This window comes from Cololabis saira, chromosome 10 (genome assembly GCF_033807715.1).
Source record: "Cololabis saira isolate AMF1-May2022 chromosome 10, fColSai1.1, whole genome shotgun sequence".
NCBI classification, from domain to species: Eukaryota; Metazoa; Chordata; class Actinopteri; order Beloniformes; family Belonidae; genus Cololabis; species Cololabis saira.
The window spans coordinates 26008341-26023363 of record NC_084596.1 but is presented as its reverse complement, the minus strand read 5'-3'; the positions used below and the strand labels follow the sequence as shown (position 1 = coordinate 26023363).

General features: G+C 41.2%; 1 protein-coding gene across 1 annotated transcript in view; it reads left to right on the top strand.

Annotated features, from left to right (window-relative positions):
- clcn2a (chloride channel, voltage-sensitive 2a) overlaps positions 1 to 15023 on the top strand; it is a 59798-nt gene that overhangs the window by 40254 nt on the left and 4521 nt on the right. Inside the window, exons 10-20 of the mRNA XM_061732298.1 lie at positions 73 to 157; positions 479 to 580; positions 3096 to 3180; positions 4256 to 4411; positions 5421 to 5490; positions 5582 to 5692; positions 6772 to 6985; positions 7143 to 7276; positions 11008 to 11237; positions 13178 to 13289; positions 13387 to 13439. Of these exons, the coding sequence (XP_061588282.1) occupies positions 73 to 157; positions 479 to 580; positions 3096 to 3180; positions 4256 to 4411; positions 5421 to 5490; positions 5582 to 5692; positions 6772 to 6985; positions 7143 to 7276; positions 11008 to 11237; positions 13178 to 13289; positions 13387 to 13439 (1352 nt within the window). The remainder of the gene's footprint in view (positions 1 to 72; positions 158 to 478; positions 581 to 3095; positions 3181 to 4255; positions 4412 to 5420; positions 5491 to 5581; positions 5693 to 6771; positions 6986 to 7142; positions 7277 to 11007; positions 11238 to 13177; positions 13290 to 13386; positions 13440 to 15023) is intronic.

Here is a 15023-nt window from a genome sequence, read left to right as displayed (position 1 = left end):
AAGGGTTAGTTTGTAATCTAGTCAACACATTACTGTAAAGTGCCTGCAGACTGATAATCTCCTTCTCCTCAGAGACCATCACTGCTCTCTTTAAGACACGCTTCCGTCTGGATTTCCCGTTCGACCTTCAGGAGCTGCCAGCATTCGCCATCCTGGGGTGAGCATCTTTGCCTGGACCAACACCACATCCATTGAGCTAAAATACCTTTGTTCAGCCCCACTCTGAAGTGTCCACCCAAAGCCACATTCCTGTTTTGAATGTCTTTGAAGAATGGGGCATGAAATTAAAATTTCAGCTCGCTGTATTGCTTTATTGAAAGAAACAATAAATTATCACCGCATGGCTTCCTGCTAAATAGCTTCCAACAGTGACTGGTTTAATCAAAGAACGAACTGCCTTTCAGTTTTTTAAGCTGGCATCGTTTTAAGTTTGGATGGTTTAGCAGATCAAACAGGTAACGTGTGTGTCTGTTTGCAGGATCGCTTGTGGATTTGGTGGCGCGTTGTTTGTTTACCTGAACCGGTTGATTGTGGAGTGCATGAGGAAGCAGAAGACAATTAACAAGTTCTTGCTGAGGAAGTAAGTATATGATTCTAGTTTTAAGAAACATCGATATGATGAAAGTGGGTGGTTCCTAGTCTGTGACTGCTGGCTTTATTTTCACATTTGATTTACAGGCATGATAGTTTATATAACTAAAACCACAATAACAAAAAGAATGACAGTAAAATAGGCTCAAAGAGACCCCATGACTCTGACTAGGATGAGGCAGATATGAATGGATGTGACTAATATGGTCTAGTATGTGGCTACTTTGCTGCACATTAATACAATAATATCTAGATTGCAATATTTCAAGTTTAAACTGTAGGTGAGCACGATTGCAATGTAACAAGAGCAGGTTAATTTGATCTACAATTAAAGGGCCAATTGCACCGTCACTAATTCAGACTTTAACCTGGTAATAAACCCTTAATTGATGTTAAAAAATCAACAACACATTACCTCCGTTGTTAGTGCCTGCAGTTTAATGGCCAGCTAAAGGTTGGATCTCAGTTGCCGTGACCTCAGAAAGCATCACATCAACCATCTGACGTCTCTTGTAGTGCGTGTTGGCAGAAACTTGAGTTTTAATAAGAGTCATTTATTTAACACAAATGTTTTACTATTTAAGCTCATATACGCTCACACAGGCTGCTGCCTTTTAAGACCAATGGAAAAATACATATTTATAGTGGAGTATCAACAGAATCATTACACAGTGTAGAAATACAAACACACATATACGTCACCTGCGACTCATCAGCCTTAGATTATATAAAATAAAATAATAATTTTTGTGTTTATATTTACGGCGTTCCTGTTTTATAAATCTTGGTTTCTTTTGTTAAATCACAATGCCATGGTAACTATGAACCAAAGATGGAAACGGTGACCCAAGGTCCCATTTATTGGGGGGGTACTCTTTTATGTCTCTTCAGTTGGTGCAACTTAAAGTGGCGGTTAAAGGGTAAAAAATGTATGATCAATGTCAAACAAAACCCTCTGTAATATGCGTGAGAGGAAAAAATCCCATCAGCTTTAATAACAACTTGAATGATCACAGCACTCAACTTTATTTAATACAGGGAATAAAGGTTATGTTTTGGTGGAAGTGAAATTAAATTTGTACGTAAGACAGCTGACTTCACGTACGCTGAAGTGTCTCCCATGGTTACTGTTGACGTTGTAATACACTTGAGGTTTCCTCTCTAGATTAGCTGAACCGGTGCTGGTTGTGCCACTGTGGTGATGCTAAACGTCAACACAGATGTGAGTTAAACTTGAACTTTAGCAGGTTAGGTAGTACCACGTCAACCAGCAGTGCAGGTGGACCAAACTCTCTTGAGACTGAGTGCGCGTTTTATATTCAATCTGTATTGTTGTTATTATTATGTATAAGATAAGTGTATAAGTGTTTGAAAGAGTCCTGAAGTGATTATTTCATACACACCTGTTGAAATTCAGCTGCAGGTTAAATTATAGACAATAATGAAAGAGTTTTAAAGACATTAAAGACTTCATATGACTTTCTCTTGTCACACAAGCATTTAAAGGTAATAATAATAATATAAATAACAATATGTTTTATCTATGCCATCTTTCTAGCACTCAAGAAGACTATAATAATAATAATGATGACTTGGATTTATATAGCGCCCTTCAAGGCACCCAGAGCGCTTTACAGAGATCATTATTCATTCATACACGTTCTCACCGGTGGTGGTAGCTACGTTTGTAGCCACACCACCAACATTCAAACACATTCACACGGGGCAAGGTGGGTAAGGTGTCTTGCCCAAGGACACTACGACAGCAAACTGGGACAGAGCGGGATTCGAACCGCCGACCTTCCCATCATTGGACGACCCGCTCTACCACCTGAGCTACTGCCGCCCCGACTATAGACTGTACATAAGATAAGAAATGTAAGCAATTGTAATAATTCTAATCCAGAAACTTAAGGATTCATGACACATTTAGACAATAATAATATATCACCTCACTATTTTTTTTTTTTAATTAATTTCATTTTGGTCAAACATCAATAGACATGTTGTTATTCAGGATTTACTTAACCTACCTATGACACCAGGTTAAACTCTAACCCTCAGCTAAGCTATAAACAAACAAAAAAACTGTGTAATTGGCCCTGCTCAGTTAAGAGGTCCACAACACTGATAATTCGGATTTTCTTAAAACGAAAGAAAAATACAACAAAACATAAAGATATGTCAACTCAAAACAAATCGGTGAAAATTGTCCTCAGGGATGAGCTGTGATGTTAAATGTTCTTATATTTTATGAAATATCACGTCTTTGGACTTGTGCTTTAACTTTTTTGTGTTGACATAATCCATGTCTCTTGTGTTTGACGTCAGCCTCACGTTTTGTGTCACAACAGTAATGTTGTATCGCAAAAATGTAGGTGCAGAAATTGGGTCAGTTTAACACAGATCACAAGAAACTATTAATAGACCAAATCATCAAGTACGCACACGCAGCGTGACAAGCATGCCCATTAATGACCCCGCAGTCCCTCTCTCCCTGTCAGACGTCTGGTGTATCCTGCTCTCGTCACCCTGCTGGTCTGTACACTCACGTTCCCTCCGGGTTTCGGGCAGTTCATGGCTGGACAGGTGAGAAAATACATTCACGCCCTTTTGACAGTTTGAAAGCACATTTCTGACTCTTGTAAGATGATTGATGGTCAATTTGAAATGAAGGGAGAAGCGGCGTCACTGTGACCTCAAACCTCAGGTCAGTGTCAACAGGGTGTTTGATAGCTTTGATGCTTCTCTACACAGCTAATATGCCTAAAATAGTTTTCTCCAAAAATCTGGACCCTCTACTTCTCATGAGTTTTGACATGAACATGCCGCATTCTCTCTTCTGACCAAAGTTGATCTAATAACTGAGGATCAAAGCAGGTTTATGAGACTGGATGCAGAAAAGTTTATTTACTGGCTCAAGAAAGTGAAATGAGCTTGGGCAGCATTACAATAAGAATCAAACCTGCTTCAAAATAAATAATTTGAATTTGTTATTTCTTGACTTATGCAAATGCATTATTGCCAAGGAGGAAATGACAAGCTTCCTGTACCTGCAGATTATTTTACACAAATCTTTGCACCAGATTGAAGACATATTGGAAGCACCAGATGTTAAATCAATGCCACTGTGTCAGTCCACCAATATCTTTAGTGCTGACATTCATGGTACCCACAGGATGGACCCAAAAGCCTCACATAATGCCCTGACATGAGCATCGTGAACTCACTGAGGAGCTGAACCTGCAGAGAAATTATATGACCTTGCAAAAATCCTCTGCCAGTGGAGCATGCGCCGCTTGCACGATGTACAACCCCTACACTGTCGTCCCATGTGTCACAGCCAGAATCATTACAATTAACCACAGCTATGCCCACAACTGTTATCATGGTTGTAGGATGCAGTTTGGACCCTTATATAGTTCTGTTCTAATACATTTGAGGCTTTCTGTGTAGATCCCAGCTCACTGAGTCAGTCAGCAATAATTATAGCTATAAAAGCAACTGTGTGAAACCTTGTTAATTAGTTTGTTCTCGTGCAGACGTTTAGTCTTTGGACAGTTTAAGCATTTTCTCTCACAGGACCTGTGTCACAGAACATACAGTTAAAAAAGAAATATTGCAAGTATATATGGTATAATAGTGCCTTGCATTGACCCATCAGCTGACCCAGCACGAGTCACTGGTCGCACTGTTCGACAACCGCACGTGGTGCCGTCACGGTGTGGCAGAGGAGTTTGACTACATCAGCCACCACCACGGCTGGAAACACCCCCAGGTCAATGTCTTCATCACGCTCATCCTCTTCATCATCATGAAAGTAAGCACTGAACACGCAACACTGCCCAAAAGCTTCAAGGCTCCACGATCAAATGAGCATGTGCGGTTAGGGCTGCACGATTCTGGACAAAATGAGAATCACGATTTTTTTGCTTTGAATTGAGATCACGATTCTCTCACGATTTTTTTCCAATATAACATTTATTGCACTTATTACTTTAACTTTGCAACAGCTGAACAAAAATATAATAACAATAAACATCTCTTGTCTTCTTTACACAAACCTTTGAATAATTTAAACAATAATAACAATTTTGAACAATATTTGTTCCTCCCTGAGTGGGAACACCCTTTCAGAAAGGGGACTTGTAACAGATCCTGTAGTTCTGAGGCAACAAATTATTCCTCTGGCTGGGATGAACCCCCCATTGCCTTTTGCTGCCATTAAGAAGCTGCCGATACAAAAGGTAAACGTTACAAAAAATATGATGGTGCCTGATAAAAGACTGGCATCAACTTTGTAACAGCTGACATTGAACATAAAAACAATAAACATCACAAAAAAAAAATATATATATATATATTTTTTTTTTTTTTTAAATCGTCGTCATTTGGAAATTAGATTGCGTTCAAGCATGAATCGAGATCGCGATTTTTTAACGATTAATCGTGCAGCCCTATGTGTGGTACACATCTTTTATCTCGAAGGCAGCGCTAGTGCTGCTCTGTACACTGCTCCAAGTATTGTAGTGGGTTTACCTGTATTCACCAGTGGATTAACGTTTCTTGGTAGGCTCTGTTCTTATAGTGTAGGCCCAATCAGTGTTTACGTCATCTGAAGATAATTTTTCAGGAGTCTGGCTGCATGTTTGGGCTTGCCACAGAAACTAATTACAGCAGATGAGATGCTGTCCTGATGATAGTGAATCTTTCATGATAATTTGAACATCTAAACGGCCCCGGAGATATGCAAAGTCATTTATATGTAGATTATTAATGTAGATGATTATTTTTTAAGCGTTTCTCACCGAAGCCTCTCTGTGTTTCAGTTCTGGATGTCTGCCGTGGCCACCACCATGCCGGTTCCATGTGGAGCCTTCATGCCAGTGTTTCTGATTGGTGAAGAAAACATTCATGATTTCTTCCTGTCGTGCACTTTTAAACCTCACTTTGATGTTACATCCTTGCTTCATTTGTGTGTGACGGGCAGGTGCAGCATTTGGCAGACTGGTTGGAGAGATCATGGCATCAATGTTTCCTGATGGCATACATGCTGACGGCACGGTCTATCCCATAGTTCCTGGTGGCTATGCAGTTGTTGGTTAGTAGCTATTAATCTTTACATGGTAGCGTTCATTTATTTGAAATTACAACACATTTTCAGGCTGCTTTTGTTTTCAGCTTGGTGCTGCCACTTGTATACCTTCATATGAAGTAACTAATAAATATCAATTTCTCTTCCGTTGAACTTTACGTTCAAAGTTAAAGTGGAAATCATTTAGTGCAAAACTGCCACACTGGTGACTCACTGGCAGAGGTGTCAAAAGTATTCACATTCATTACTCAGGTAGAGGTATAGATACTAGAGTTTAAAAATACTCCTGTTGAAGTATCCACTCAAGTTTTTTACTCAAGTAAAAGTATAAAAGTACTGGTTTCAAAACTACTTAAAGTATAAAAGTAAAAGTAATGTAAGGGGGAAAAAAGCCATTAAGGACAAAAGCCATTGAAAATGAATGCATCTTAGTATAATGCAAATATATTAAAGAACCATGTATGTGTAGTATTGAGCTTTAACATGTGTTTCAGAGAGCAGAAGATATGATGACTAGTTGCCTATAAGTATTGTAATGGTGCAAAAAGTCAAACTTCAGAGGCATGTTATCATTTATCCTAACCTTTTATTGGAATGTACATCCAAGTTTAGTTGCAGGAATCTGAGGGAACGGATGTAAGAACAAAACTGGACAAGAACATCTGAAACAACCACAACCAAATTCACTCTGTCCGGATGGAGCAATTTAACTGGATAGTTTCTTTTTAAAGGCCGAAATGAAATAGCAAGGCTGTTTTTAAAATGTAAGGAGTAAAAAGTACAGATAATTGCGTGAAAATGTAAGGAGTAAAAGTAAAAAGTCGTCTGAAAAATAATTACTCCAGTGAAGTATAGATAACCAAAATGTCTACTTAAGTAAGGTAACGAAGTATTTGTACTTCGTTACTTGACACCTCTGCTCACTGGGTGAGGAAAAATCAAGAGCGAATTCCTGCAGAAATCCATATTCTAATTAAAACACGCTAAACTGAGGTAATTAACTGTGCGTGAAGGGCTGTTGAGAGATAAAGACAAAATAGCTGCCTTTTTTTAAATTATTATTTTCTTAATATACCTTTCCCCAGGTGCTGCGGCGCTGTCTGGAGCAGTCACCCACACTGTATCCACAGCAGTCATAGTGTTCGAGTTGACTGGTCAGATCTCCCACATCTTGCCGGTGATGATCGCAGTAATCCTGGCCAACGCCGTGGCACAGTCACTCCAGCCCTCACTCTACGACTCCATCATTCGCATCAAGAAGCTTCCTTACCTACCGGAGCTGGGGATGGGACACCATGAGTAAGTTTAATGTTCTTTCACATGCAAGATGTTTGCTGTTTTCTGAATCCTTGTTAATTTCTTCTTCAATTTCTTTCTTCTCCTCTGCCTTTCATTTAATCTCCCTCCTCCATCGTCCCATTCATTTAACCTCTGTCGTCTGTCCTCTGTGATTCAGGAAGTATAATATCCGTGTGGAGGACATTATGGTGAGGGATGTGCGCTACATCACTCTTCACTCTTCCTACCGCGACCTGCAGGAGATGCTACTGACCGGCCAGCTCAAAACACTGGCCCTGGTCGAATCCAGAGGTAGGTCTTTACCAAGGGGCTACATCCAGTTCTCAGAGTAAAAAACTATCAAAATTAATAGAAAATAAAACATTAGATAACTTAGGTGGAAAAATTTACCTGAGCTGTATTGAATAAAAAATTCTTATCCCCAAATAAAAAGTATATTAAAAATGAGATAGATTATTTGGCAGGGGTTGCAGAGAACAGTCAGAGTATGTGTTGTTGTCCTGATTGTTGCCTGGCAACAACTCAGCTGATGCCATATGCTGATCACAGTTTCCAGGGTGCAAAGATGCTCCTTCACAATAGCAAGTACTGCAAGAATCATTCCTCTACTTTGCAATTATCTCCGCAGTCGTTTTCTGTCTACATCATCTGAAATTTGTACAACATTTTGCAGCTGTTCCTTTAACGTGTTCCTGCAGCCATGTCACAGTGAGACACAATACTGTGTTTAGAAAAATGTCCTCTATCAATTATCCCACATTCCCCCTGACAGTCAAGGACTGAAACAGTTTAAACTTCCTTCCTCTCTCTGTTTGCTCGGTTTCTCCTTTTTTAACTTGTCTGGATTTGGAGTCTTATTCCAGATATTAAATGGGCTTTGGAAAGCTTAATCAGCTGCTTTGTGAACCACTTTTCTCTTGTAATTGGTCACTCACCATAACAGACGTTAAAAGGCGCCGGGATTACCACCATGAATCCTTTAAGCAGCACAGCATGCAAACCAGAAACTGATTAAAAACTAATGTGCAGTTTAATAAAAAGATCAATAATAGAACGACTACTGGAGACTCTAATTCACCCGTACATTATCTAATGTTTCTTCTGTAAAAGACATCTGAGAGCCTCAGTTGTCTTTGGCATCAAAATGGGTGGTTTCATAATTTCAGGAGAAAGGTTGTGAATGTTGAAAATAAGCAGATATAGTTCAATTCAGGTCAAGTGTCATCATCTCAAAGCACTTTATAGAGAAAGTAAAGATGTTGGTTGCAGTCCAATTACACACAGTCACGTTCAGTCCAATTAAATCAACTACTTTTAATCCAATTTAATAGAACAGTTTATTCAAACTGTTTTTATATAATTCCAATTCATAAAAAGTGGCTAAACCAAGACAAATAAACCAAGTGTGTTGGAAAAGGTATTTGTCAAACCCTTAATTAGACTAACACAAATGAATAATTCATCAGCAGCACACAATCTTCACGCAGAGCACGTTCCCTGCATCTGGAAATACGTGGGCTCCATCAGCTGTAAGTCATGGCTGTGGAAACGTCTTGATTCAGGGTTGAGTTTCATCCCTTAGTCTGAGTAGGTTATAATAGCTGATACGGATGTGAAAATTGAAGCTGAATCCGAACTGCTTTCAGGATGATGAGCTTGCCCAGAGAGGGCACCATCAACAAATCTCAGCTCAATGTTAAAGATGGTTGAACAAGATGTCCACGAGAGTTAACTACCTGTTTGTTGTGGAAGACCAAAACCAATAAAGTGAAGGCTCTTGTGCCCGTAATTTAAAGGGATTGTGACATGAAAAACACATTTTTCTTGATTTTTTGTGTTTTGTTGGGTGTCTTGACATCAATTACACCCAAAAAACAACAAACTTTTAACATTCAGTGTATTGTGTGCTTTCTGGGATTTTCCGCATAACTGTGCAAAAACGGCTCATCTGGTTTGGTGGCGGGCCGTGACGTCAGGGCCCGCTAAATCACCGCCCCCTCCACCCAGCTCCCTGCCTCCGCTCCTCTCCAGCGCACCATAAAGGCTGATTTATGGTTCCGCGTTACACCGACGCAGAGCCTACGGCGTAAGGTTACGCGGCGACGCGCACCATACGCTGAACCCTACGGCGTAGGCTCTGCGTCGATTTTACGCGGAACCATAAATGAGGCTTAACAAGGAGCTGTTTAGAGCCTCTTTTGTTCTAATCACCGGAGGAAAACTGCTAAGAAGACCCGCGGCCACTGACTGGACTTAAGATAAGGGGACAGTGCTGCTTGCATGCCTTTATTTTTATGATTGTTTGCTGTGGTTCGCCCTCCTGCTTTTCAGTGCATGCTTCGCCTGTCGCTCTCGGCTTAATGCCGCGTTCCATTTACTTTGGAAATCGGAACTGGGAACTGGGAATAGCAGCCATCTTTGAATGGTAACTCGGGGGTGGTGAAGCTTCTCCCACTTTCCCAGTGGGAAATCCCACTTCGAGGGGCGTTTCAGTTGAAAATTCCGACTGGGAACTAGTAAATCCCCACTTCCGAGGACAAATGGAACGCGGCATAACTCTCCGACGCCGCTGTGAGCGTATGGCTGGAGGAGGAGGAGGTTTGGAGGAGGAGCGGAGCAATGATTGACAGGAAAGGGGGAAAGGAAGCATTTTTCACGGGGCAAAAAAACACTGTAATAAAAAGCCAGGAAAAGAGTACTAGAGTGAAGTTTTTCTTGTTACACTCTTTTAGACACATTTGAGGGATGTTGGCCAAGACTTTTAATAGTGTTAAAAGCATGTTAAAAATGATGTCACAATACCTTTAAGTTCAGCAGTGACGTAGAACAACGCTACACAAGAAGGTCGTGTTTTTTCTCACAGTATTCATTTATCTTAACAAACTTTTTCTTTTTATAATTATAATAATAATAATAATTCATTTTATTTAGAAGCGCCTTTCAGGTCACTCAGTCACCTTACAAGTGATACAAACACACACTTTATAAGTTAAAATACAGTTAATACAAAAAAAGCAGCAACAGACAACCTAAACAAAGTACATAGACAAATAAATAGAACAAACTGGTGTAGTGTAGTGCACAGTGTCAAGTTAGAGTGAGTGAGCGAGTTTGAACAGGTGAGTTTTGAGTTGGGTTTTGAATGTTGTGATGGAGTCTGTCTGTTTTATGTGGGGGGGGAGTTCCAGAGTCTGGGTGCTGTGCAACTGAAGTAATCTCTACTAAAAAACATTAAAAGCCATTACAACCTCAGAGGGGAGAGCATATACAGGAAATCAACAACCAGAACCAACACCAAACTGAGATGCTACAGTGGCAGCGGTGGATGTTTGGAATAAATTAGATAGGGATTTGCAATTATGTAGAACCTTAACCTTATTTAAAAAAACATTGAAAGGAAGGATGATTTCTTTATATCAAATTAATGAGTGGTGATGCTTGCTATGTTGAGTTGGGTATTTATTTAATTAGTGATTTGATTTGATTTTTTAAGGATGAAGGAAACATGTAGACTGCACCTTTTATTTTTACATTTTTTTTTATTTCTTGAGGAATTTTTGCTATCCCCATGGAGGCAATTTGTTTTACTGTCAGTCTTTTCTCTTACTTCTTCCTTTAATTTCGTTACTTTAATAATTTTTTTTGAGGTAGGCAAATAATAAGCTTTGCTTCAGCCTACACCTATTTCGGTCTAGATGGTATTTGTATATCGGAAATTTTTTGTAATGTTTTCTTTGAACAGTGTATTCGTTTTCTTGTTTTCATTTTTATTCTTTTTTTTTTGTGATGTCATGACCGAAATAAACAAACAAACTAAACTAAAAAAAAAAAACTAAAAGCACCAATAAGGTTTGACTTGGTTCAGTTTTATAGTGTAGAATAATATTGTGTTGGATTATACAAAAACACTACTGTAACAATACATATGAGTCTGATTTGCTGTTTGAACTATTCACACAATCCTCTGACTGCCATCATTTATTTTCCTCTTTTTCGTTGTAACTCACTTCCGTCTCCCTCAGAGTCCATGATCCTGCTGGGCTCCATCGAGCGCCTGCCGCTGCAGTCTCTTCTCTCTCTGCAGCTGAGCCACCAGCGGAGGCTGGAGTACCTCCGCCAGCTGGCCCAGGACAACGGCACCCATGATCATCTGTCCAGTCTGACCAGTGACAGCACCCCCAGCTCTCCCTGCACCCACACCCACCTCAATGCCTCAGCTAACGCTGGAGCTCGCCAAGCGGTTCGCTTCTTGGTGAGCACCCAACAGGTGTGAGGCGTCCGGGGGCGCCCGTGGGAGCGGGCGGGGGGGCGACTGGCTGGGATGTTGCCGCGCTTGGCTGGGTTAGGCTGTAGGAGTAGATGAAAAGTGGATCAGGAACAGCATGTGTGGTGAGCATGTAGCAGCAGGTAAAGGCACAGATGGAGTTGTTGTGGTAAGTGTTTACAAACTGTATAAATGTGATTTATTCAATTCAATTCAATTTTATTTATATAGCGTCTAATACAACAAAAGTTGTCTCTAGATGCTTTCCAGAGACCCAGAACATGACCCCCGAGCAGTTATTACATAAACAGTGGCAAGGAAAAACTCCCCTTTAGGATGGAAGAAACCTTGAGCAGGACCAGAATCATAAGGGGGGACCCTCCTGCCGAGGGCCAGACTGGTGGGTCAGGGACAGCAGCAGCACAGCAGGCAGGTGGAAGCAGCAACGGGATGACCAGGGGTGGGGACCGCAGGCCAGCACGCACCTCCCGAAGCTCCGGCCCAATCATCAAGTCCCAGGTTAGGTGCAGGGTCGGGGAAAGGTTGAGAAGGGGCAGGGCCAGGGAGAGGAGTCTTGATGGACGAACCTTCTCCCCCGCCCAAAAGGGCCATTACCCTGCCCCCCTCACTCCCACACTGCAGGTTCCGGTGTCCGGCAAAGGATGCTGCAACATGGACAAAAGAGAGAAAAGGGAGGAGAAGGGGGGGGCCAGCACAAGAAACTACAGGAGCGACTCTGGCACACTAGAGTTTACACTACCTAGAGATTTACCAACACCAGCTAGAGGTTTACTAAACACTAACTATAGGCTTTACTAAACAGAAAGGTTTTAAGTTTAGTTTTAAAGGTGGAGGTGGTGTCAGAACGCCCGCCCTCCAAATCTACATTTGGATACTCTAGGAACTACGAGTAAACCTGCACTCTGAGAACGGAGAGCTCTGACAGGAACATAAGGCACTATCAGGTCTTGCAAATAATGCGGAGCTAAGCCGTTTTGGGCTTTATACGCAAGTAATAAAATTTTAAATTGGATTCTGAATTTTACGGTTAGCCAATGGAGCGACGCTAACACTGGAGAGACGTGGTCTCTCCTGCTGATTCCTGTCAGCACTCGTGATGCTGCATTTTGGATCAGCTGGAGCCTGTTCAGCAAATTACTTGGACATCCTGCTAACAACACATTACAGTAATCTAGTCTAGAAGATACAAACGCATGAACTAGTTTTTCTGCATCCCTCTGCGAGAGGATTTTCCTAATCTTTGCAATATTACGGAGATGGAAAAACGCTATTTTACAAACCTGATTAACATATGGTTTAAACGACAAATCCTGATCGAAAACAACACCAAGGTTTCTCACAGTTGCACTGGAAGCCATCGCAACACCATCTAATCCCTTCCTAAGATGCTTTGGACCAAGAATGATAACCTCTGTTTTATCTGAATTTAGAAGCAAGAAATTTCTGGACATCCAGTCCTTGATGTCCCTAAGACATGCCTGAAGTTTAACTAACGGTTCTGTTTCATCCGGCTTCATAGACAAGTAGAGCTGCGTATCATCAGCATAACAATGAAAGTGTATGCCGTGATTCTGGATTATACTTCCCAACGGCTGCATGTATAAACTGAACAAGATTGGCCCTAGCACTGAACCCTGCGGAACACCATAACAGACCCTTGACTGTTCTGAAGAAACCTCATGTACATGAACAAACTGGAACCTGTCAGATAGATATGATTTAAACCAACGTAACGTAATTTATCACTACTTTTACATTAACGCTTGTTTTCTGTGTCTCTGTCGTCTGTGCCCTTACCTGTGCTGTCTTCTCTGTTTACCTGCACGTGCTTGGTCGTGTCTTTTCTGTGCTTGTGCGTGCATGTCCGTGTGTGTCTGGCTCCCTCTGTTAATATATTGTCCATGTAGATCTCCACAGAGGAGTCGTCCTCCTTCAGCCCGGTGGTTTCCAACGCTCAGCTTCCTCTCAAATCTGCTTTGAAAACTGTGTCTGCCATCAGCGACACAGAGACGCCAAATAGTATGTATCACACGCTACTAGACCAAGAATGCAGCAGTCTAAAAATTGCATGGTTTAAATGCTTTTTTTAAACCCTGTGTTTTATTTCCTGCCCAAGGCTCACAGACCCTCTCCTGTGCAGATCAAGACAAGGAGCTGCTGGAGCTGGAGGTGAGAAATACAGAGTTTATATACGTGTGAGCGTTCAGCAAGTGTGGCATGTGCTTTGTGAAAGGATGTGTGTGTGTGTGCTCGCTGAATTCATATGTGTCTGCAGGTGATGAGCAGGATCCACTGCCAGGCAGCAGGGGATTCTGGGTGGCTGCAGTGCAGCTTGTTCTTCTATTATTCATTCAGACATATATTTTAAGTTGTAGTGGTTTTATAAAATGAGGTAGAGATAGGGATGGGCGGTATGGACTAAAAAATGTATCACGATAATTTCTGGCATTTATCCCGATAACGATAAAAATGACGATAAAAAAAATATCAATTGACAATGACAAAAACGTCATCAACGGGAATTTATCCTTTTTTCTTTCTTTCTTTCTTTCTTTCTTTCTTTCTTTCTTTCTTTCTTTCTTTCTTTCTTTCTTTCTTTCTTTCTTTCTTTCTTTCTTTCTTTCTTTCTTTCTTTCTTTCTTTCTTTCTTTCTTTCTTTCTTTCTTTCTTTCTTTCTTTCTTTCTTTCTTTCTTTCTGGCTCATTTCTTTCCTTCCTTCCTTCTTCCCTTCCTCTTTTCTCCCATCCTTCCTCCTTTCCTTGTTTTCTTCCTTCCTTCCTTCCTTCCTTCCTTCCTTCCTTCCTTCCTTCCTTCCTTCCTTCCTTCCTTCCTTCCTTCCTTCCTTCCTTCCTTCCTTCCTTCCTTCCATCCTTCAATTCTTCCTTCCTTCCTTCGTTCTTTCCTTCCTTCCCGTACGTTGTGCGTGGATTTAACGCAGAACCATAAATCAGATTTACACAAAAACGTCATAAACGGGAATTTATCGTTTTTACCGGGAGATGACAAATTCTTATCGTGAGGAATTTTTTTGACGGTATATCGTGAACGGTAAAATATTGCCCATTCCTAGGTAGAGACTGATATCACAGCAGGAGGTCAGGGGTCCACACGTATCCTGTATGGACAAAAGTAGTTGGATGCCTCACCAAGAGGGATTTTAATGATATTGCATTCAAATACATCTACTTTGATATGGTTGTTAGTGCAATTATAATAGCTTTACTCTTCTTGGGAGGGTTTTTATGAAGTTTTAGGGTGCTTCTGTGGGAGATGGTCCCCATTCATTCTGTAGAGCATTAATGGGTTTGGGCACTGATGTTTGTGAGGAAACCTGGCTCCCAGTCTCCATTCCAAGTTCATCCCAAATGTGCTGGATGGGGTTGGGCTCTGTGTGGGCCAGTCAGGGTCTCCAATTCATGCATTTAAAGTCCTTGCTTTGTATGTTGGGACAGAGTCATGTTGGAATAGAAATGGGCTTTGCTGTTGCTGCATACTTGCAAGCATTGTTCTTTCAGAAAGGATTTTGGCACGCTGAAGCTTTAATATTACCCGTCACTAGAGATGAGGGGCATAGCACAAACTCTGGAAAGCAGCACCGTACCATTATCGCTCCAGCACCAAACGTTCCAGTTGGCACAGCGTGGTCAGGCGGGGATCATTCTCATAGAATCTGCAAACCCAGACTCACTTATCCGACTGCCTGAGAGGTGTGATTTGTAACTCCATGGGAAGCTTGTCGCTGGACTTGATGAT